The 24,094-nt window shown below is 48.0% G+C and overlaps 1 protein-coding gene across 1 annotated transcript in view; it reads right to left on the reverse strand.

Moving 5' to 3' along the window:
- Positions 1 to 10,830: 10,830 nt before the first annotated feature.
- The window catches only part of mertk (MER proto-oncogene, tyrosine kinase), a 171,480-nt gene continuing 158,216 nt past the window's right edge, over positions 10,831 to 24,094 (reverse strand). The window contains exons 18-19 of the mRNA XM_033020527.1: positions 13,438 to 13,574; positions 10,831 to 12,003 (exon numbers count right to left, since the gene is read on the reverse strand). Of these exons, the coding sequence (XP_032876418.1) occupies positions 11,547 to 12,003; positions 13,438 to 13,574 (594 nt within the window). The 3' untranslated portion in view covers positions 10,831 to 11,546. The remainder of the gene's footprint in view (positions 12,004 to 13,437; positions 13,575 to 24,094) is intronic.

The raw sequence follows: 24,094 nt of genomic DNA on the forward strand, positions 1-24,094 counted from the left end.
GTACTCTGGGATGCAGCCTATCTGGCCCTGGGAATTTAACCATATAACCATATAACCATATAACAATTACAGCACCGAAACAGGCCATCTCGACCCCTCTAGTCCGTGCCGAACACATAATCTCCCCTAGTCCCATATACCTGCGCTCAGACCATAACCCTCCATTCCTTTCCCATCCATATAACTATCCAATTTATTTTTAAATGATAAAAACGAACCTGCCTCCACCACCTTCACTGGAAGCTCATTCCACACAGCTACCACTCTCTGAGTAAAGAAGTTCCCCCTCATGTTACCCCTAAACTTCAGTCCCTTAATTCTCAAGTCATGTCCCCTTGTTTGAATCTTCCCTACTCTCAGTGGGAAAAGCTTTTCCACGTCAACTCTGTCTATCCCTCTCATCATTTTAAAAACCTCTATCAAGTCCCCCCTTAACCTTCTGCGCTCCAAAGAATAAAGCCCTAACTTGTTCAACCTTTCTCTGTAACTTAGTTGCTGAAACCCAGGCAACATTCTAATAAATCTCCTCTGTACTCTCTCTATTTTGTTGACATCCTTCCTATAATTAGGCGACCAAAATTGTACACCATACTCCAGAATTGGCCTCACCAATGCCTTGTACAATTTTAACATTACATCCCAACTTCTATACTCAATGCTCTGATTTATAAAGGCCAGCACACCAAAAGCTTTCTTTACCACCCTATCTACATGAGATTCCACTTTCATGGAACTGTGCACAGTTATTCCCAGATCCCTCTGTTCACCTACATTCTTCAATTCCCTACCATTTACCATGTACGTCCTATTTTGATTTGTCCTGCCAAGATGTAGCACCTCACACTTATCAGCATTAAACTCCATCTGCCATCTTTCAGCCCACTCTTCCAACTGGCATAAATCTCTCTGTAGACTTTGAAACTCTACTTTATTACCCGCAACCCCACCTATCTTAGTATCATCTGCATACTTACTAATCCAATTTACCACACCATCGTCCAGATCATTGATGTACATGACAAACAACAGTGGACCCAACACAGATCCCTGTGGCACCCCACTCGTCACTGGCCTCCAACCTGACAAACAACCATCCACCATTACTCTCTGGCATCTCCCATTCAGCCACTGTTGAATCCATCTTGCTACTCCACCATTAATACCCAACCATTGAACCTTCTTAACCAACCTTCCATGAGGAACCTTGTCAAAGGCCTTACTGAAGTCCATATACACAACATCCACTGCTTTACCCTCATCAATTTCCCGAGTAACATCTTCAAAAAATTCAAGAAGATTAGTTAAACATGACCTTCCAGGCACAAATCCATGTTGACTGTTCCTAATCAGACCCTGTTTATCCAGATGCTTATATATATTATCTCTAAGTATTCTTTCCATTAATTTGCCCACCACTGACGTCAAACTAACAGGTCTATAATTGCTAGGTTTACTCTTAGACCCCTTTTTAAACAATGGAACAACATGCGCAGTACGCCAATCCTCCGGCACTATTCCCGTTTCTAATGACATTTGAAATATTTCTGCCATAGCCCCTGCTATTTCTACACTAACTTCCCTCAATGTCCTAGGGAATATCCTGTCCGGACCTGGAGACTTATCCACTTTTATATTTCTCAAAAGTGTCAGTACTTCCTCTTCTTTGATCCTCATAGTTTCCATAGCTACTCTACTTGTTTCCCTTACCTCACATAATTCAATATCCTTCTCCTTGGTGAATACCGAAGAAAAGAAACTGTTCAATATCTCCCCCATCTCTTTTGGCTCTGCAGATAGTTGGCCACTCTGACTCTCTAATGGACCAATTTTATCCCTCGTTATCCTTTTGCTATTAATATAGCGGTAGAAACCCTTCGGATTTACTTTTACCTTACTTGCCAAAGCAACCTCATATCTTCTTTTAGCTTTTCTAATTTCTTTCTTAAGATTCTTTTTACATTCTTTATACTCCTCAAGCACCTCATTTACTCCATGCTGCCTATAACTATTGTAGATCTCCCTCTTTTTCCGAACCAAGTGTCCAATTTCCCTTGAAAACCATGGCTCTTTACAATTTTTACGATTTCCTTTCAACCGAACAGGGACATAAAGATTCTGTACTCTTAAAATTTCACCTTTAAATGTACTCCATTTCTCTTCCACATCTTTCCCATAAAACAAACTGTCCCAATTTACTCCTTTTAAATCCTTTCGCATCTCCTCAAAGTTAGCCTTTCTCCAATCAAAAATCTCAACCCTAGGTCCAGTTTTGTCCCTCTCCATAATTATATTGAAACTAATGGTATTGTGATCACTGGACCCGAACTGTTCCCCAACGCATACCTCTGCCACCTGACCCGTCTCATTTCCTAACAGGAGGTCCAGTACCGCCCCTTCTCTAGTAGGTACTTCTATGTATTGTTGCAAAAAACTATCCTGCACACATTTTACAAACTCCAACCCATCCAGCCCATTTACAGAATGTGTTTCCCAGTCTATGTGTGGAAAATTGAAATCTCCCACAATCACTACCTTGTGCTTACTACTAATATCTGCAATCTCCTTACATATTTGCTCTTCCAATTCTCGCTCCCCATTTGGCGGTCTATAATACACCCCTATAAGTGTTGCTACCCCTTTCCCATTTCTCAGTTCCACCCAAATAGCCTCCCTAGACGAGCCCTCTAATCTATCCTGCCGAAGCACTGCTGTAATATCTTCCCTGATAAGCAATGCAACACCTCCACCTCTTGCCCCTCCAATTCTATCACACCTGAAGCAATGAAATCCTGGAATATTTAGTTTCCAATCACAGCCCTCCTGCAACCATGTTTCACTGATCGCCACAACATCATACTTCCAGGTGTCAATCCAGGCTCTAAGTTCATCCACTTTTCTTACAATGCTCCTAGCATTAAAATATACACATTTAAGAAACCCACCCTCTCTTATTCTCTGATTATTTTCTTTTTCTTCTCTCTCCCCTACATTTTGGGTCAGAGTGCTACCATTCTCTGCCCCCTGCTTCACACACTGACTGCTAGCTTTCCCAATTTGAGTCCCTCCCCCCAACCATACTAGTTTAAAGTCTCCCCAGTAGCCTTTGCAAATCTCCCCGCCAGGATATTGGTCCCCCTTGAGTTCAAGTGCAACCCGTCCTTTCTGTACAGATCGTAATGGTGGCTATGGATTTATCGGCCTTTAATCCATTACACACTCCACACACACACACACACACACACACACACTCACACTCACACACACATGAAGAGCATTACAGGCTACAAGAAGACCAGTGGCCTGGGGCGGGAAAGCAATCACTGAATGTCATGTTGTCACTTGCGGGCAGAGTACCAAGGCAAATTCCTTGTATGTGAATACTTGGCCAATAAACGTATTCATTAAATCAGGACTGGGCCAACAAGCTAACCCTGTTTTTTTAATAGACCTGCCCACCCTCCCCCCTGCTCCCCGACAGACTCTCCCCCTCAATCCCCCTAGTCCACTTCCTCTGCCCTTTCAGTGTCGCTCCTGACCATCAAGGCTGAGCGGGTGAGGAAGGAGCTGAGCAGACTCCACCCAGGTAAAGCCACGGGTCACGATGGTGTCAGCTCGAGTGTACACAAAGCAGCCAGTTGTGTGGAGTACTCCAGTATCTCTTCAACCTGAGCCTGGAGAGGGTTCCTGTGATGTGGGAGACATCCTGCCTGGTTCCTGTACCAAAGAGGACACGCCCCAGCTCCTCCAATGACTACAGACCGGTGGTGCTAACTACATACATCATGAAGTCCCTGGAGAGGCTGGTGCTCACTCACCTGCGACCCCTGGTTAAACCCTACCTGGACCCCCTGCAGTTCACTTCCCAAACAATGATGGGGGTTGAGAACACCATCATCCACCTGCTCCATCATTCCTGTGCTCACCTGGATGAGCCGGGGAACATTGTGAGAGTCATGTGTTTTGACTTCTCCAGAGCTTTTAACACCATCCGGCCTGCACTGCTAGGGAGCAAACTGATGAAGATGTGGATGGATGCTCCATTGGTTCCTGGATCACCAACTACCTGACTGGACGACCACAATATGTCAGGCTACAGAACTGTGTCTCGGACATGGTGGTGAGCAACACAGGGGCCCCACAGGGGACTAGTCCTCTCTCCCTTCCTGTTCACCATCTACACCTCACACTTCAGATATAACTCTGTCTCCTGCCACCTGCAGAAGTTTTCAGATGACTCTGCAATTGTGGGCTGCATCAGTGAGGGGAGGGAAGCTGAATACAGAGGTGTAGTCAACAACTTTGTTGAGTGGTGTGGGCTGAATCACCTGCTGCTCAACATTGACAAGACTAAGGAGTTAGTGGTGGACGTTAGGAGGAGAGGAACATCCCTGTCCCCTGTCTCCATCAATGGTGTGGATGTGCAGTTTACCAGGGAGTACAAATACCTTGGAGTGTACCTGGACAGTAAACTGGACTGGTCCAGGAACACTGAGGCCCTGTACAAGAAGGGACAGAGCCGGCTGTACTGTTTGAGAAGGCTCCGCTCCTTCAACATCTGCAGTAAGATGCTGCAGATGCTCTACCAATCGGTGGTAGCCAGTGTCATCTTCTTCACTGCCGTGTGCTGGGGCAACAGGGCGAAGGCTGCGGACGCCAATAGGATCAACAAACTCATCAGGAAGGCCGGCTCTGTCCTGGGCATGGAGTTGGATCTATGGGAGGTTGGTCTTGGAGAGGAGGATGCTCCTCAAACTATGGAGCATCCTGGACAATACAGCTCACCCCCTCCATGACACACTGGTCAACTTGAGGAGCACCTTCAGCAACAGACTGGTTCCACCAAGATGTAGCACAGAACGCCACAGGTGATCCATCTTCCCTGTGGCTATCAAACTGTACAACTCCTCCCCCTTCTGTCGTGGGGTAGACTGAGACTGCCCCCCCCTCAATCTTTGCACATCACCCCCCCCCCCAAGCCTTTCCACTTGTCACTTTAATTTCATGTTTTGTGTATTTTGTGCTTTATGACTGTTGGCAAATTAATTTCCCTCCTGGGATAAATAAATTTCCCTCCTGTGGTAAACTGACCCTTGATTTATTTATGATGGCGTTTAACAAGTTTGTACCGTACATCTGTGTTTACTTATGTCCACACATATCACATGTTTACACATGTAAGCTGGGCTCACATTTGTGTTGTGCTGCTGCAAGTTAGAATTCCATTGTTCTGTTTGGTGACCAATGACAATAAAATACTCCCCACTCCTCACTGTTGACATCCAGAACCGTAAAAAAAATATATAGCAATGGTGGCTATGGATCTTGCGCAGAGATTCGTTTATAAAGGCATCAGGGTTGGCACAGATCCCTCGGGCCGAAAGGCCTGTCGCTGTGCTGTCCTACTTCTATGACATTAGCTTTGCAGTTTCTAAACCTCCAGTTGTGTTTTAGAATATGGTATTTTATTATGTGGAAGTAAGGCACTGCAGTTGCTGGCTTATACCAACAGGTAATTGGCCTCTGGAGGGGTAGTTCTGCTCAACCTAATACTAACACATATGTTACACACCACTCGGATCTAGAATCCAGTCCGGGTTTACAGTCACCGGGTTTATATTACTAACGCTTTCAGCCACTAGTCCGTTAGTCGGGATGTAGTCACAGTGGTGACCACTTGCAATATTACTTTACTATATGCTAATAAACCTGTTGGTCCGTTATGGACCTGTCCCACGGTACGAGTTCATTCCATGAGTCCTCCCGAGTTTGCCCTGATTCAAACTTGGAGATTTACGGTAATGGCCACTCGTCGGTACTCGGGGCTCTCGTGGACATTTCTCAACATGTTGAAAAACCTTCACGAGTCTTCCCGAGCTTACCTGCCATTAGCGAGTCTTCCCGAGTACCTGCCGTTAGCGTTACGAGCCGCTAAGAGACGCCCCCGAGCTCCGACGTACCCACTACGTTCATTCTCCGTGCTTACCACGAGTTTGATTTTTTTTTAAACTCGGGAGAGCTCTTGGAATGAACTTGTACAGTGGGACACGGCCATTACTTGGAGTTTATTAGCTCTACAGTGTGTGTCTGTATCACCTTGGCTTTGCACCATGTGAATGTTTTAGACAGCGCTCCCCCCCCCCACCCCGGCTTGCTCTGTCCCCTCCTGCATAACGGGCTGGTGAAGTGATGTGTGTGTGTGTGTGTGTGTGCGTGCGTGCGTGCGTGCGCGTGTGTTCCACTCTGACAGTCGCCGTTCCAGTTGCTGGTTTGTCGGGAGACTGCTGGCAACTTGACACTCGCCGGCAGTCCGCTGAAAGATCGCCTATGTGGGACAGGCCCAGTCGGCTGTGCACGCCATACGCAAGAAGAAGCAGAAGGCCTCTGTAAATTGCCCCTAGTGTGTCAGGAGTGGAAGGAAATGTGGGATAAGATAGAACTAGTGTGAATGGGTGATCGATGTTCAGCATAGACTCGGTGGTCTGAAGGGCCGTTTCCAGGCTGTATCCATGAACGAAACGGAAACGCATGAAAGAAAGAGAAGCCATGGTGATAGACTAAATATTAATATCAACTGCCGCATCAAAGCAGAGTTTGAAAAGAGGTGGGAAAGGCCTCGACTTTCATCAGCGCCGTCACGCATCGGTTATCTTCGAATATAGTGACATCTTTTCATAGACAGGCCATCTTCTTCTGCTGTGTTGAAAGACAGGAAGTCAAAGAAACTCCTGATATCCCATAGTTACTGCGTTACCAGAGCTGCCATTGCTGAAAGTGTTGCTACAAAAAGAAGAATTATCTCCCTACAGTAGAGTTGCGGCCTCACAGCATCAGAGACCCAGGTTCGATCCAGACTACGGGTGTTGTCTGTACGGAGTTTGTACGTTCTCCCCGTGACCACGTGGGTTTTCTCCGGGTGCCACGGTTTCCTCCCACACTCCAAAGACGTGCAGATTTGTAGGTTAATTGGATTGTAAATTGTTCCTAGTGTGGGGGATAGAACTAGCGTGCGGGTGATCGCTGGCCGGCGTGGACTCAGTGGGACGCAAGGTTCCAGCTTTCCCGTTCTAAACTAACCGAATCTAAAATATAGGGAAAAAAAGCACAAAAAGCTGGAGTAACTCAGCGGGACAGGCAGCATCTCTGGAGAGAAGGAATGGGTGACGTTTCGGGACGAGACACTTCTTCAGGCCTCACGTAATCTAAAATATACATTGTTAACTGAAGCCATATGTTGCACTGATTGGTTATCACAGTTGCATTCTTGTTGAATTGTTCCCAAATGTATTCTGACTCCACCTAACTTGCACCATCCTGTTAACTCTTCACCTCCCCCTTGTTCACCAGCATTCCCAGCTTGCAACTCCCAGGTCCCAGCTCCCAGCCTCAACTCCAGCCTCAACTCCAGCTCCCAGCCCCCAGCTCCAGCTCCCAGCCCCAGCCCCCAGCTCCAGCCCCCAGCCCCCAGCCCCCAGCCCCAGCCCCCAGCTCCCAGCCCCAGCCCCCAGCCCCCAGCTCCAGCCCCCAGCCCCAGCCCCCAGCTCCCAGCCCCCAGCCCCCAGCCCCAGCCCCAGTCCCCAGCTCCAGCCCCCAGCTCCAGCCCCCAGCCCCAGCCCCCAGCCCCAGCCCCAGCCCCAGTCCCCAGCCCCAGCCCTCAGCCCCAGCCCCCAGCCCCAGCCCCAGCTCCAGCCCCCAGCCTTAACTCCAGCCCCCAGCTCCAGCCCCCAGCCCCCAGCCCCAGTCCCCAGCTCCAGCCCCAGCTCCCAGCTCCAGCCCCCGCTCCCAGCCCCAGCCCCAGCCCCCAGCCCCAGCCCCCAGCCCCCAGCTCCAGCCCCCAGCTCCCAGCTCCAGCCCCCAGCCCCCAGCTCCAGCCCCCAGCTCCAGCCCCCAGCCCCCAGCTCCAGCCCCAGCCCCCAGCTCCCAGCTCCCAGCCCCCAGCTCCAGCCCCCAGCCCCCAGCCCCCAGCTCCCAGCTCCAGCCCCCAGCTCCAGCCCCCAGCTCCCAGCCCCCAGCTCCCAGCTCCAGCCCCCAGCCCCCAGCTCCAGCCCCCAGCCCCCAGCTCCCAGCCCCCAGCTCCAGCCCCCAGCTCCAGCCTCAACTCCAGCTCCAGCCCCCAGCCCCCAGCCCCCAGCCCCCAGCCCCCAGCCCCCAGCCCCCAGCCCCCAGCCCCCAGCCCCCAGCTCCAGCCCCCAGCCCCCAGCCCCCAGCTCCCAACTCCAGTCCCCAGCTCCAGCCCCCAGCCCCCAGCTCCCAACTCCAGCCCCCAGCTCCCAACTCCAGTCCCCAGCACCAGCCCCAAGCCCCCAGCCCCCAGCTCCCAACTCCAGTCCCCAGCCCCCAGCTCCCAGCTCCAGCCCCCAGCTCCCAGCCCCCAGCCCCCAGCTCCAGTCCCCAGCTCCAGCCCCCAGCCCCCAGCCCCCAGCTCCCAACTCCAGCCCCCAGCCCCCAGCCCCCAGTCCCCAGCCCCCAGCTCCAGCCCCCAGCCCCCAGTCCCCAGCCCCCAGCCCCCAGCTCCAGCCCCCAGCCCCCAGCTCCAGCTCCAGCTCCAGTCCCCAGCCCCCAGCCCCCAGCTCCAGCCCCCAGCCCCCAGCTCCAGCTCCAGCTCCCAACCCCCAGCCGCCAGATCCAGCCCCCAGCTCCAGCCCCCAGTCCCCAGCCCCCAGCTCCCAGCCCCCTGCATCTTGTGTCTATCTTTACTGTGAAGGACAAATGGCAATCGTAAAACAATAAAATGAGGCTGAAAAGGTAACAGGCCATCTGTTTATCTGCTGTGGAATGGAATTTGAACTGTCTTTGTTGAGTTTAGTTCAGTTTAGTTTAGAAATACAGAGCAGAAACAGGCCCTTCGGCCCACCCAGACCGTGCCGACCAGCGACCCCCACGAACTAATACTATCCTACACACACTGGGTACAAGTTCACACATACACCCAGCCAATTAGCCTACACACCTGTACGTCTTAGGAGTGTGGGAGGAAACCGAAGATCACAGGGAGAGCATACAAACTCCGTACAGACAGCACCCGGAGCAGTTGGGATGGAACCGGGGTCTCTGGCACTGTAGTCGCTGTAAGGCAGCAACTCTACCGCTGCGCCACCTGTATCTTTCAGAGGTGCATGAGATATAATTGGTCTCAGACCATTCTGAAGCAGGAACGAATGCCTAAGTGCCTGCAACAGTAAGGGTGATTCTGTATAGGGGGGTTGCACGTAAGGTCACTGGGTCATAGGGCTTGACGCACGGAGCTGCTCAATCCATCTGGAGGACATCCGTAACTTCCGGTATATGTTATTAATGCAAGAAACGCGTACTTTCCTACGTTAAAAACCGCCAAAATGTTGAATTTTTACGCTGTAAAAATTTGTGGAAGTCGGGGTAAGTGTGGGAGACACGTACCCAACTTTAGAATTCCAAACCTGAAGCGAAATGAAGGTAAAGGGAAGCGAGAACTGAAGGGACAACAGCAGCTAAAGTGCTTGGTGAACATTGGCCGTACAGATATCGGAATTGAAAATATTGGGAATTATCGCGTTTGCTCACTGCATTTCATCAAGTAAGGCATTATTTGTGTTTTTCCTTGATTCCTTTGGTATCTAAAAAGTCTCAGAAGTGATAAATCTGGCTGTAAATTTTTCTTCAGATGCGTTTTCTTATTGTATGTAAAAACCCACTTTGTGAACCATGGGCGATTTAAAACATTTACAGCCAGATTTATCACTTCTGAAACTTTTTAGATGCCAAAGGAATCAAGAAAAAACACAAATAATGCCTTAGTTGATGAAATGCAGTGAGCAAACGGCCAATGTTCGCCAAGCACTCTGGCTGTTGTTGTCCCTTCAGCTCTCGCTTCTATCTACCGTCATTTCTCCTCACGTTTGGAATTCTGAAGTAGGCTAAATGTCTCACACGCTTGTCCCGATTTCCATAATTATTTACAGCGCAAAAATTGACATTTTCGGCGGGTTTTAACGGGCCCGCTACGCTGGAAACAACGGTAAGTGCCGACCTGCAGTTCATCGCGTGTACTCCAGTTGGCATAGCGTAGCAACAGTACGGGTCATGGGTCGTGATCCCACTGCCGTGAAACCTCCCTATATAAAGCAATCTGCTCCCAGCGACCCGCTGTACTCGACGCTCTTAAATAAAGTCTTGATTGCCTTTCCTGAACTTTGTGACATGTTTTAACGTTTTCTTTCACGTTATCTTTTAAATGCAACCGGACCTTGCCCCACCTCTCAGTTTAGTAGACTTGGCTAATCACTCCTTACAAATTGACATCTGAACCTTGTAGAGTTCGGTTGGGGATTTAAACAAAATGCAGGCAATCTAATTGTCTGAGTGTTTTTCCTGCAGAATCAAGCAGTCTTGAAAAGGAAAGCAAATGCACAGTTGGACACTGTTGCCTTACCGTGTCAGAGACCTGGGTTCATAAGGTCATAAGTGATAGGAGCAGTATTAGGCCATTCGGCCCATTAAGTCTACTCCGCCATTCAATCATGACTGATTTATCTCTCCCTCCTAAGCCCATTCTCCAGCCTTCTCCCCATAACCCCTGACACCCGTACTAATCAAAAATCTATCTGTCTCTGCCTTAAAAATATCCACAGATCCTCACCTTGGCTGCTGTCTGTGTGGAGCTGGTAAACCCACACTGCACTCCCTCAATAGTAAGAATGTCCTTCCTCAAATTAAGGGACCAAAACTGCACACAATACTCCAGGTGTTGCTCTTGTACTTTGCTCTTCGTAACCCCTCCAAATGTAAATATGACCAATTGTAAATTCTGATTGATACTTAGTAAGAGGTCCGTGTTAAAAGCAGCCGACAGGCAGATTGTGGATTCCATCAGTCATTTTAATGCCCCAAAAATCCTCAGAACGACAAGCAAACACGTATAAAAATACAAACCTTCAAAATGATCCCTGATTTATCATTAAGCCAAGATACAAGCGCTGGATTGTCGAAGCCATTGTTCTCAGCCTAACTGGCAACTGATTAAAAGCACACACTTGAATTAATAGCAGTACCATTCGCTGATGTGCTTTCCATTAAAATAGATAGTTACAAATACTTGGTCTGGCAGCTCTTGGGTCCGTCCGCTGACAAATATTTATTACAACTAAATTTGTGAGCGGAAAAGAAAAAGTGAGCGGCTGGAGGAATTCGGGACGAACTACTGGAGTCCCATGACGTTGACCATCCGTCTCCGCCTCCACAGATGCTGCCCGGCCCATTGAGTTGTCCCAGCAGTTTGTGTCTGTGTCGGGTCCGGCAGTGTCCAAAAAGAAACAATCAAAGCTTCAAGTGACAATCCTACCTCGGCTTGACATTCAATATACAATCAATAGAATATTAATCTTGGCCCCGGTAACGTCAACCATTTATTTGTGCTCGGCATATGTTGAAATTGTGGCCACGTCTAAAGTCATCCATTTCCATTCTGCTCTTAACTCCATACTTTGCTGCCTGACCCGTGGAGTTGCTGCAGCCGACTGCTTCCAGCATCTGCTGTCTTTGATGCCAAGCGACACGAGCGGTATCCTTCTCCCTCACACCAACACCACGGAGTCTTCAGAAGAATCGTCGGCAAACGGAATGTCGCCAGAGTTGGGTTTGGCTGGTGGAAACGTGTCCCCGTCACCATCGCGGGCACGGGGCAACAAAGGCGTGTCTACGTCGGCTACGTTCACTAGCTGCTCGGAGGCAACGTACCGATTGTGCCGCTCTGTGGTCTGGTGAACCTCCACGGTGACCGTCGCTTCACCGCACGCCAGGCTGCAGGACGCCACCTCCGTTGGGTCACTCAAGTCTATATCGGAAAAGCCAAAGGTGTCCTGGATCATCAGCCTCTGGGCTGGCTCCAGCCCTGTGTTGACATAAATGATGTCCTCCTTGCCCTGAACTCTGGGCAAACCGTCGACGATGTTAGAGAGGATGGCTTTCAGATCGGAGAAGTTGGGTCTGTCCACAGGGTCCTGCCGCCAACACGAGTACATAACCTCGTACCTGCAATGAAAGACAAGAAGCTTTTAATCATGCACAGCGGTCAAGGTGGCTGCCTCACAGCTCCAGGCACCCAGGTTCAATCCTGACTACAGATGCTCTCTGTACGGAGTTTGGACCTTCTCCCCGTGACCACGTGGGTTATCTCCTGGTGCTCCGCTTTCCTCCCACACGACAAAGACGTACAGATTTGTCGGTAAATTGGCTTCTGTAAATTGTCCCTCGTGTGTAGAATAGAACTAGTACATGGGGTGATTGTTGGTCAGCACGGACTCGGTGGGCTGAAGGGCCTGCTTCCATGTTCTATCTCTAAACCAAATTAAACGAAACTAAAAATGCAGCAGTTACGGCAATTTTCATCTATCCAGTCTGTGTACGAAGATTATTCATGCAATTTTGATTTAATATTGTCACGCCTACTGAGATACAATGAACCAATTGTCTGTCTGCTGTCCAATTACATCAGATAATTCCCTATATCAAGGGTTCCCAACCTGGGGTGAATGGGGTAGATTTCGCCGACCCAGGGGGTAAATTTGTTGATTCTGGATTTGTACATATTTTTTCTCATTGACTAACTGTTTGGTTCTGGTATACCGGTATCCATTGCAATAGTCTCTTCGAATCCTTGTAATGGACTGTTCGAACTTCTACCTTCCGGCAGACATTACAAGGACTTCTACTCTCGCACCTCCAGACTCAGGAACAGCTTCATCCCCAGAGCTATAGCGGCTCTGAACCAGCCCTGCTGAGTGCCCCCCCCCATGAACTGTCTCCCTCGGATGGTCATGTCGCACATCGACCCGGCACAGACACATTTGCACTTTAGACTGTTCTACTAGTTATTTTTTTTATAAATCATGTTTCTATGGGTATCTACATTTTCAGTGTGTTAAGCTATGACATCGGATGGAAGCTGCATACCAGATCTCCTTGTACCTCTGTGCAATGCCGATAAAAGATAGTACTATTATTATTATCATCATTAGTTGTTCATAAATAAGTGAAATAACATTGTCATGTGCTAGTAAAGTTGCCAGGGGTAAACAGGACAAGAAAGGTTGGGAACCCCTGGTCTATATCAATACAATCAAACCAGCGCAAGCACTGAACTGTCTTCTCACCAACTAGAGAGCGGTCCTGACGTCCCATCTACCTCATTGGAGACCCTGGGTCTATCTTTAATCAGACTTTATCTTGCACTGGACATTATTATTATTATTATTATTATTATTAAGAGGGTAGATGACCATGTCCAGGGGAGTCCAAGAGGAGGAACAGTGGAGACGGGAGGGATCCGACCCAAAACGTCGCCCATTCCTTCTCTCCAGAGATGCTGCCAGTCCCGCTGAGTTACCCCAGCATTCTGTATCTATCTTCGGTGTAAACCAGCATCTGCAGTTAGTTCCTTCGTACATATCAGTGAGCGGTACTCACACTTCATCCAGGCAATCTGAAGGCTGCTTCAACCTGTGATTTGCTTGCAGGTACTCATAGATTTCATGGTTCTGGATCCCTGGGTAAGGCGTCATCCCCCGGGTGACAATCTCCCACATTGTGATTCCAAATGCCCACTGCAAACACACAAAAGGCAGCTGTGAAATGGCAGGCCGTGGCAGCTCGACAAACTTCCACAGCAACACAGGCAACCACAAACAATGCTCTTGGCTGAAAGCACCAACTGTGGTGATGGATTCATGCAAGGGACACATTTACCAAATTAATGGGGACACGGGTTTAACTGGGCTTGTACACTCTGGAGTTTAGAAGGATGAGAGGAGATCTTATTGAAACATATAAGATTGTTAAGGGTTTGGACACGCTAGAGGCAGGAAACATGTTCCCGATGTTGGGGGAGTCCAGAACCAGGGGCCACAGTTTAAGAATTAGGAGTAAGCCATTTAGAACGGATATGAGGAAACACTTTTTTCTCACAGAGAGTGGTGAGTCTGTGGAATTCTCTGCCTCGGAGGCCGGCTCTCGGGATGATTTCACGAGAGAGTTGGAGATAGCTCCCAGGGCTAACGGAATCAAGGGATATGGGGAGAAAGCAGGAACGGGGTACTATTAATTGTGGATGATCAGCCATGATCATATTGAGTGGTGGTGCTGGCTCGAAGGGCCGATAGTCAACTCGTGCACCTATTGTCTATGTTTCTTTGAACCCGGGTCTCTGGCGCTGTAAGGCAGCAACTCTACCGCTGCGCCACCGTGCAGATGGAAGCATCGGGCTCAAGGCAGCACAATTCAAGGCAGATGCCTTGAAGCAATCGGCAACGTTAGTGGAACCTTCTTTCAGAGTCCGCAGCGACTGTAGGAGGCAGTCGGTGAAACCGGACTGGAGCAAGGTTGCATTGTAAAATAGCAGCCTCTCCCTCCAGCAGTGAGAACAGGATACACACGTCAAACTATGTGCGGAAAAACAAGCCCAGGCCTTCACAGCTCACTAGTCAACTCCCATAACTAACCAGAAGGTGAGATTCTCCACAAAAAGCTGGAGTATCTCAGGGGGACAGGCAGCATCTCTGGAGATAGGTGATGATTCAGGGCGGGACCCATCTTCAGAAGAAGGGTCTCAACCCGAAACATCGCCCATTCCTTCACTCCAGAGATGCTGCCTGTCCCGCTGTGATACAATAGACATTAGACAATAGGTGCAGGAGTAGGCCATTTGGCCCTTCGAGCCAGCACCATTCACCATTCAATGTGATCATGGCTGAACATCCCCAATCAATGCCTTCTGCCCATATCCCCTGATTATCCGCTGTTTTTAAGAGCCCTATCTAGCTCTCTCTTGAAAGCATCCAGAGAACGTGCCTCCACCGCCCTCTGAGGCAGAGAATTCCACAGACTCACCACTCTCTGTGAGAATTGCTCCAGCATTTTGTGTCCACCTTCGACTTAAACCAGCATCTGCAGTTCTTTCCTACCCATAACTAACCAGTGTATCACCCAAGATAGACACAAAGTGCTGGAGTAACTCAGCGGGTCAGGTAGCATCTATGGAGAGAAGGAATAGGTGATTTCAGGGCGGGACCCTTCTGAAGTCTGAAGAATAGTCCTGACCCAAAACGTCACCTATCCTTTTTCACCAGAGATGCTGTCTGACCCGCTGAGTTAGTTTACATAGAAAATCGGTGCAGTAGGAGGACATTCGGCCCTTCGAGCCAGCACCGCCATTCAATGTGATCATGGCTGATCACCCACAATCAGTACCCCATTCCTGCCTTCTCCCCATATCCCTTGATTCCGCTAGCCCAAAGAGCTCCATCTAACTCTCTTTTAAATGGATCCAGTGAGTCTGCCTCCACTGCCTTCTGAGGCAGAGAATTCCACAGATTCACAACTGTCTGGCTGAAAAGGTTCTAAATGGCCTACCCCTTATTCTTCAACAGTGGCCCCTGTTTCTGGACTCCCCTAACATAGGGAACATGTTTCCTGTATCTAGCTTGTCCAATCCCTTAATAATTTATATATTTCTATAAGAATCCCTCTCATCCTTCTAAATTCCAGTGAATACAAGCCCAGACGTTCCATTCTTTCATCATATGACAGTCCCGCCATCCCAGGAATTAACCTCGTGAACCTACGCTGTACTCCCTCAATAACAAGAATGTCCTTCCTCAAATACAATACTCCTGGTGTGGTCTCAATAGGGCTCTGTACAACTACAGAAAGACCTCTTTGCTCCTATACTCAAATCCTCTCATTATGAAGGCCAACATGCCATTAGCTTTCTTGCAGGTTTACTTTCAGTGACTGGTGTACAAGGAACCCCAGATCCCGTTGTACTTCCCCTTTTCCTAAATTGACACCATTCAGATAATAAACTGCCTTCCTGTTTTTGCCACCAAAGTGGATAACCTCACATTTATCCACATTAAACTGCATCTGCCATGCATCTGCCCACTCACCCAACCTGTCCAAGTCACCCTGCATTCTCATAGCATCCTCCTCACAGTTCACACTGCCACCCAGCTTTGTGTCATCTGCAAATTTGCTAATGTTGCTCTTAATCCCTTCATCTAGATCATTGATGTATATTGTAAATAGCTGCGGTCTCAGCACCGAGCCTTGTGGTGCCCCACTAGTCACTGCCTGCCATTCCGAAAGGGACCCGTTAATCCCTACTCTTTGTTTCCTGTCTGCCAACCTATTTTCTATCCATGTTAGCACTCTACCTTCTTCAGACTCAGGGGGAAGGGAAAGGAGAGATACAGATGGTGATGTAGAGAGATGTAGAACAAATGAATGAAAGATATGCAAACAAGTAACTATGATAAAAGAAACAGGCCATTGTTAGCTGTGGGCTAGATGGGAACGTATACAGACAACGTTACCTATTCCTTTTCTCCAGAGATGCTGTCTGATCCCAGGAGTTACTCCAGCTTTTGTTGTTACACAATGATCTTAACTCTAGTTAAGATAGTGGTCTCTTTGTATGAGGCAACCTGATAAAGCACTCACACCCAGGCAAATCCAGTTTCTCCTTTCAAGTTACTTATTTCTTATCAGACGTATAATATTAAGGTTTGCATTTGAAACAGTCCAGCTCAATTACAGTCCGTTGTCAGCCCGAAATGTGAGCTGTTGTGTTTTACAATAGACAAAGGCTGGTCAGAATGATTGCAAGCACTGGAACTGTAGCTGAGCCTGGCACAGCTCAAAGGAAGACAACTTCACGTTAAAGCCAGCCGGTCATAAATTAAAAGGACTGCTTTAAAGCCATGAAAGGCAAGGTTTGCGCTGTTCATTAACAAGTTCCACATGCTGCGGAACGGTCATTTCAAAATGTCAGAGTCGCACAATACGGAGACAGGCCCTTCAGCCCATCAAGTCCACACTGAGCATCAATCAACTCAGCGGGACAGGCAGCATCTCTGGAGAGAAGGAATAGGTGACGTTTCGGGTCCAGGCCCTTCTTCAGACTGAGAGTCAGGGGAGAGGGAACCTAGAGATATGAAAAGGTACAGAATAAATCAGATCCGGGAACCGATGACCCAAGAAAGATGGAGCCCACAATGGTTCATTGTTGGCTGTGGGAGAGGTGATAGTGAAGGGATACACACATTGAAACTAGCAGGGCGACTAGGGTGAGGGAGGGATGGAGGGGGAGAGGGAAAGGGTTACTTGAAGTTAGAGAAGTCAATGTTCATACCGCTGGGGTGTAAACTAACCAAGCAGAATATGAGATGCTGCTCCTCCAACTTGCGCTGGGCCTCACTCTGACAATGGAGGAGGCCCAGGACAGAAAGGTCGGTGTGGGAACGGGAGGGGGGGAGGGTAGAAATGTTTGTCACTGACTATCAATCAGACATTGACACTAATCGCACCTTGAACTCCCCACAACCCCTTCAACTGCTCGCACCTTCTGCCACTTACCTGCACATTGGGAGGCAACTGACAGCGGCTGATGTTTCCACTAGTGGGAGAGTCTAGGACCAGAGGCCACAGCCTCAGAATAACAGGACAAACTTTTAGAATGGAGATGAGGAGGAATTTCTTCAGCCAGAGGGTGGTGAATCTGTGGAATTATTTGCCACAGACGGCTGTGGGGGCCAAGTCAATGGGTATTTTTAAAGTGGAGATATATAGATTCTTAATTAGTACGGGTGTCAGGGGTCATGGGGAGAAGGCAGAAGAATGGGGTTAGGAGGGAGAGATAGATCAGCTATGATTGAATGGCGGAGTAGACTTGATGGGCCGAATGGCCTAATTCTGCTCCTATGTCTTGTGGATCACCCAAAGGAAAAGAATACAGTCTTTAGACTTTCGAGATGCAGCGTGGAAACAGGCCCTTCAGCTCACCAGCTCCACGCCATCTAGTGATCACCACGTACACAAGCAATCTTCTATGCAGTGGAGACAATTTACAATTTCACCAAAACATACACACTTGTACGTCTTTGGAGTGTGGGAGGAAACCAGAGCACGCAGAGAAAACCCACGTGGTCACAGGGAGAACGTGCAAACTCTGTGCAGACAGCCCCGTAGTCAGGATCAAACACGAGTCCCTGGCGCTGTTAGTCAGCGGCTCTAACATCTCTACATCGGTGAGACCAAGCGTAGGCTTGGCGATCGCTTCGCCCAACACCTCCGCTCAGTTCACAATAACCAACCTGATCTCCCGGTGGCTCAGCACTTCAACTCCCCCTCCCATTCCGAATCTGACTTTTGTCCTGGGCCTCCTCCATGGCCAGAGTGGGACCACCGCAAATTGGAGGAGCAGCACCTCATATTTGGCTTGGGTAGTTTACACCCCAGCGGTATGAACATTGACTTCTCCAATTTCAGTCCTTGCTTTCTCCCTCCTTCCCTCCCCCTTCCCAGCTTTCCCACAGCTCACTGTCTCCGCCTCTTATTTCCTTTTCGCGCCCCAGCCACCCCCGACATCAGTTTGAAGAAGGGTCTCGACCCGAAACATCGCCTAGTCCTTCGCTCGATAGATGCTGCCTCACCCGCTGAGTTTCTCCAGCATTTTTGTCTACCTTTGGTGGATGTTTATATTCACTTTTATGTAGTTGTGTGTCTTGTTTATTTTTTCCATATGGCTGTATGGCAATTTGCATATCACTGTACCTTAATTGGTACATGTGACAATAAAATTCTTGCTATTGAGGGAGTGCAGCGTAGGTTCACAAGGTTAATCCCCAGGATGGCGGGACTGTCATATGCTGATAGAATGGAGCAGCTGGGCTTGTACACTCTGGAGTTTAGCAGGATGAGAGGATATCTTATTAAAACTTATAAGATTATTACGGGTTTGGACTCGCTAGAGGCTGGAAACATGGCCCCGATGTTGGGAGAGTCCAGAACCAGGGGCCACTGTTTAAGAATAAGGGGTAAGCCATTTAGAACGGAGATGAGGAAACACTTTTTCACACAGAGCGTTGTGAGTCTGTGGAATCCTCAGAGGGCGGTGGAGGCAGGTTCTCTGGATGCTTTCAAGAGAGAGCTAAATAGGGCTCTTAAACATAGCGGAGTCAGGGGATATGGGGAGAAGGCAGGAACGGGGTACTGATTGGGGATAATCAGCCATGATCACATTGAATGGCGGTGCTGGCTTGAAGGGCCGAATGGCCTACTCCTGCACCTATTGTCTATTGTCTAAAAGACCTTTCAAAACCTTTGAAACATCTGACCTTGTTTTGTTGTAACATTTAATCTCAACCTTCCACTGAAGAGAACACTCAGAATAATTCCACTGATTTGAATAATACACGTCAGCTCGACATCTCCCCACAAGACCCCTCCCTCCCCCATCATCCACACACACAAGGTCACATTGACCCTGCCTCGGCTTGCAAGAACGTTACAAATCCTTGCACCGTGCAGTGTGCATATTGTTTTCTCAAGGTCAATAACTAGAATATTCAAAGCTCGCTGTCGTAGTCTGAAAGAAAAATAGGGGCCGGAAAAAATTGCCCAAAGGCGAATTCGAAAGGAAACGAAAAGCAACAGTTTAAATGGCAGCGAAAGTACTGCAAGAAAGTAGCGACTTCTAAAATAATTGGGCACAAATAGAACCATGGATTTACGCAAGGGATAAGCATACTTGACATACTTGTTCAACATTGTTTTGAAGTTATAACTAATAAAGTAGATCAGGGTGAACCGGCCTAAGTCTTTAGACTTTTGGTTGCGTTTAATCCCCGAACACGAGGGTGTATGTTATTGAGGGCAATGTGCAGGCATTACTATGAACATTGACTTCACCAACTTCAAGTAACCCTTGCTTTCCCTCTCTCTCTCCATCCCTCTCCCTTCCCAGTTCTCCTGCCAGTCTGACTGTCTCCCTGACACCAGCAATATCCTACACACCAGGGACCATTGGGAGAGTGGGAGGAAACCAGAGCACCAAGCAGTCACAGGGAGAGTGGAAACTCCGTACAGACAGCACCCGTGGTCAGGTTCAAAGCCGGGTCTTTGGCGCAGTGAGGCAGCAACTCTACCGCTGCGCCACTGTGCAGGCGAGTGTGTAGTCTGTTGTCTCACAGCTCGAGAGGCCTGTGTTCAAATCCGCATCTTTAGTTTCGTTTTTAGTTTAGAGAAACAGGCCCTTTGGCCGACCGAGTCCACACACTAATAGTATCGTACACACACTAGGGACAATTTACACTTACACCAAGCCAATTAACTTACAAACCTGCACGTCTTTGGAGTTTGGGAGGAAACTAAAGATCTAGGAGAAAACCCACGCAGGGAGAACGTGCAAACTCCGTACAGACAGCACCGTCGTCGGGATGGAACCCGGGTCTCCGGCGCTGTATTCGCTGTAAGGCAGTGACTCTACCGCTGCGCCACCGTGCCGCTAATCTCGGGTATGGTCTGTGTTAGGCGTGCCGGCAAGAGGGCCTGACTCGCACAAGTGGGAGGACCCATCCGGTAGGCCCAGCTCCAGGGAGGGACTGGCAGCGATGTGGGTGAGCCCACAAAACCAATGGTGGACCTGGTGGATGAGGGCCGCCGAGAACAAAGAGGGATCTGTGTGGGTGGTGGGGTGGGAGCTGTTGCCACGTCCACAGGCAGGCAGTAGACAGGACTGTTCTGTTTGTAACTTTGTCATCACCAACACGTGGCGACACTTGTGTGCAGCCTAGGTTGTAAGCAAGACAGAACATTACACTGTACCCAGGTACATGTGAGAATAACTTCACTTATAGCCCTGTCTCACGATGCGAGCTGACCCACGAGGTACCCCGAGTGAAAGACTCGCAGTTGTGTACGAGATCCCAAGTGTATGGTCAAGAGTTTAACCGAGTTCCCACGGGTATGACAAGTTTGCCGTTTACTTGTCATTTCTGCGATGTTCCAAGTTCCTCTACCGAGTTACTCTTGAGCCAACCATGAATGAAGGTCTGTTTTAATAGGAGCCTGAGGTCGTGGTACATAGAGGTACCAATGACATAGGTAAAAAAAGGGAAGAGGTCCTGAAGGGAGGATTTAGGGAGTTGGGAGGAGAGTTAAGGAAAAGGACCAAAAAGGTAACAATCTCAGGATTACTGCCTGTGCCACGCGACAGTGAGAGTAGGAATGGAGCGAGGTGGAGGATAAATGCGTGGCTGAAAGACGGGTGCAGAGGGCAGGGATTCAAGTTTCTGGATCATTTGGACTTCTTTTGGGGAAGGTGGGACCTGTACAGAAAGGATGGGTTGCACTTGAACCCGAGGGGGACCAATATCCTGGCGGGGAAATTTGCAAAGGTTACTGGGGAGACTTTAAACTAGAATGGTTGGGGCGAGGGACTCAAATAGAGAAAGCTAGTAAACAGAATGGGAGGCAGGAAGCAGAAAAGGGAAGCACTCGGACACAAGAGGAGAAAGAAAAAAAAGGAAATAAACAGAGAATAAAAGAGGGGGGGTTTCTTAAATGTGCATATTTTAATGCTAGGAGCATTGTAAGAAAGGTGGATGGGCTTAGAGTCTGGATAGACACCTGGAAGTATGATGTTGTGGCGATCAGTGAAACATGGTTGCAGGAGGGCTGTGATTGGAAACTAAATATTCCAGGATTTCGTTGCTTCAGGTGTGATAGAATTGGAGGGGCAAGAGGTGGAGGTGTTGCATTGCTAGTCAGGGAAGATATTACAGCAGTGCTTTGGCAGGATAGATTAGAGGGCTCGTCTAGGGAGGCTATTTGGGTGGAACTGAGAAGTGGGAAAGAGGTAGCAACACTTATAGGGGTGTATTATAGACCGCCAAATGGGGAGCGAGAATTGGAAGAGCAAATATGTAAGGATAGCAGATATTAGTAGTAAGCACAAGGTAGTGATTGTGGGAGATTTCAACTTTCCACACATAGACTGGGAAACACATTCGGTAAATGGGCTGGATGGTTTGGAGTTTGTAAAATGTGTGCAGGATAGTTTTTTGCAGCAATACATAGAGGTACCTACTAGAGGAGGGGCAGTGTTGGACCTCCTGTTAGGAAATGAGACGGGACAGGTGGCGGAGGTATGCGTTGGGGAGCACTTCGGGTCCAGTGATCACAATACCATTAGTTTCAATATAATTATGGAGAAGGTCAGAACTGGACCTAGGGTTGAGATTTTTGATTGGAGAAAGGCTAACTTTGATGAGATGCGAAATGATTTAAAAGGAGTGAACTGGGACATTTTGTTTTATGGGAAGGATGTAGAAGAGAAATGGAGGACATTTAAAGGGGAAATTTTAAGAGTACAGAATCTTTATGTTCCTGTTCGGTTGAAAGGAAACAGTAAAAATTGGAAAGAGCCCTGGTTTTCAAGGGAAATTGGACATCTTGTTCGGAAAAAGAGGGAGATCTACAATATTATAGGCAGCAGGGAGTAAATGAGGTGCTTGAGGAGTATAAGGAATGTAAAAAGAATCTTAAGAAAGAAATTAGAAAAGCTAAAAGAAGATATGAGGTTGCTTTGGCAAGTAAGGTGAAAGTAAATCCAAAGGGTTTCTACAGCTATATTAATAGTAAAAGGATAACGAGGGATAAAGTTGGTCCATTAGAGAGTCAGAGTGGACAGCTCTCTGCAGAGCCAAAAGAGATGGGGGAGATATTGAACAATGTATTTTCTTCGGTATTCACCAAGGAGAAGGATATTGAATTATGTGAGGTAAGGGAAACTAGTAGAGTAGCTATGGATACTATGAGTTTCAAAGTAAAAGAAGTACTGACACTTTTGAAAAATATAAAAGTGGATAAGTCTCCAGGTCCTGACAGGATATTCCCTAGGACATTGAGGGAAGTTAGTGTAGAAATAGCCAGGGCTATGACAGAAATATTTCAAATGTCATTAGAACCGGGAATAGTCCCCGAGGATTGGCGTACTGCGCATGTTGTTCCATTGTTTAAAAAGGATTCTAAGAGTAAACCTAGCAATTATAGGCCTGTTAGTTTGACTTCAGTGGTGGGCAAATTAATGGAAAAGATACTTAGAGATAATATATATAAGCATTTGGATAAACAGGGTCTGATTAGGAACAGTCAGCATGGATTTGTGCCTGGAAGGTCATGTTTGACTAATCTTCTTGAATTTTTTGAAGAGGTTACTAGGGAAATTGACGAGGGTAAAGCAGTGGATGTTGCCTATATGGACTTTAGTAAGGCCTTTGACAAGGTTCCTCGTGGGAGGTTGGTTAAGAAGGTTCAACTGTTGGGTATAAATGCAGGAGTAGCAAGATGGATTCAACAGTGGCTGAATGGGAGAAGCCAGAGGGTAATGGTGGATGGTTGTTTGTCGGGTTGGAGGCAGGTGACTAGTGGGGTGCCTCAGGGATCTGTGTTGGGTCCTTTGTTGTTTGTCATGTACATCAATGATCTGGATGAAGGGGTGGTAAATTGGATTAGTAAGTATGCAGATGATACCAAGATAGGGGGTGTTGTGGATAATGAAGAGGATTTCCAAAGTCTACAGAGTGATTTAGGCCATTTGGAAGAATGGGCTGAAAGATGGCAGATGGAGTTTAATGCTGATAAATGTGAGGTGCTACACCTTGGCAGGACGTACATGGTAAATGGTAGGGAATTGAAGAATACAGTTGAACAGAGGGATCTGGGAATAACCGTGCATAGTTCCTTGAAGGTGGAATCTCATATAGATAGGGTGGTAAAGAAAGCTTTTGGTATGCTAGCCTTTATAAATCAGAGCATTGAGTATAGAAGCTGGGATGTAATGTTAAAATTGTACAAGGCATTGGTGAGACCAAATCTGGAGTATGGTGTACAATTTTGGTCGCCCAATTATAGGAAGGATGTCAACAAAATAGAGAGAGTACAGAGGAGATTTACTAGAATGTTGCCTGGGTTTCAACAACTAAGTTACAGAGAAAGGTTGAATAAGTTAGGTCTTTATTCTCTGGAGCGCAGAAGGTTAAGGGGGGACTTGATAGAGGTCTTTAAAAATGATGAGAGGGACAGACAGAGTTGATGTGGACAAGCTTTTCCCTTTGAGAATAGGGAAGATTCAAACAAGAGGACATGACTTCAGAATTAAGGGACAGAAGTTTAGGGGTAACATGAGGGGGAACTTCTTTACTCAGAGAGTGGTAGCGGTGTGGAATGAGCTTCCAGTGGAAGTGGTGGAGGCAGGTTCGTTGGTATCATTTAAAAATAAATTGGA

This window comes from Amblyraja radiata, chromosome 5 (assembly GCF_010909765.2).
Source record: "Amblyraja radiata isolate CabotCenter1 chromosome 5, sAmbRad1.1.pri, whole genome shotgun sequence".
Classification (NCBI taxonomy): domain Eukaryota; kingdom Metazoa; phylum Chordata; class Chondrichthyes; order Rajiformes; family Rajidae; genus Amblyraja; species Amblyraja radiata.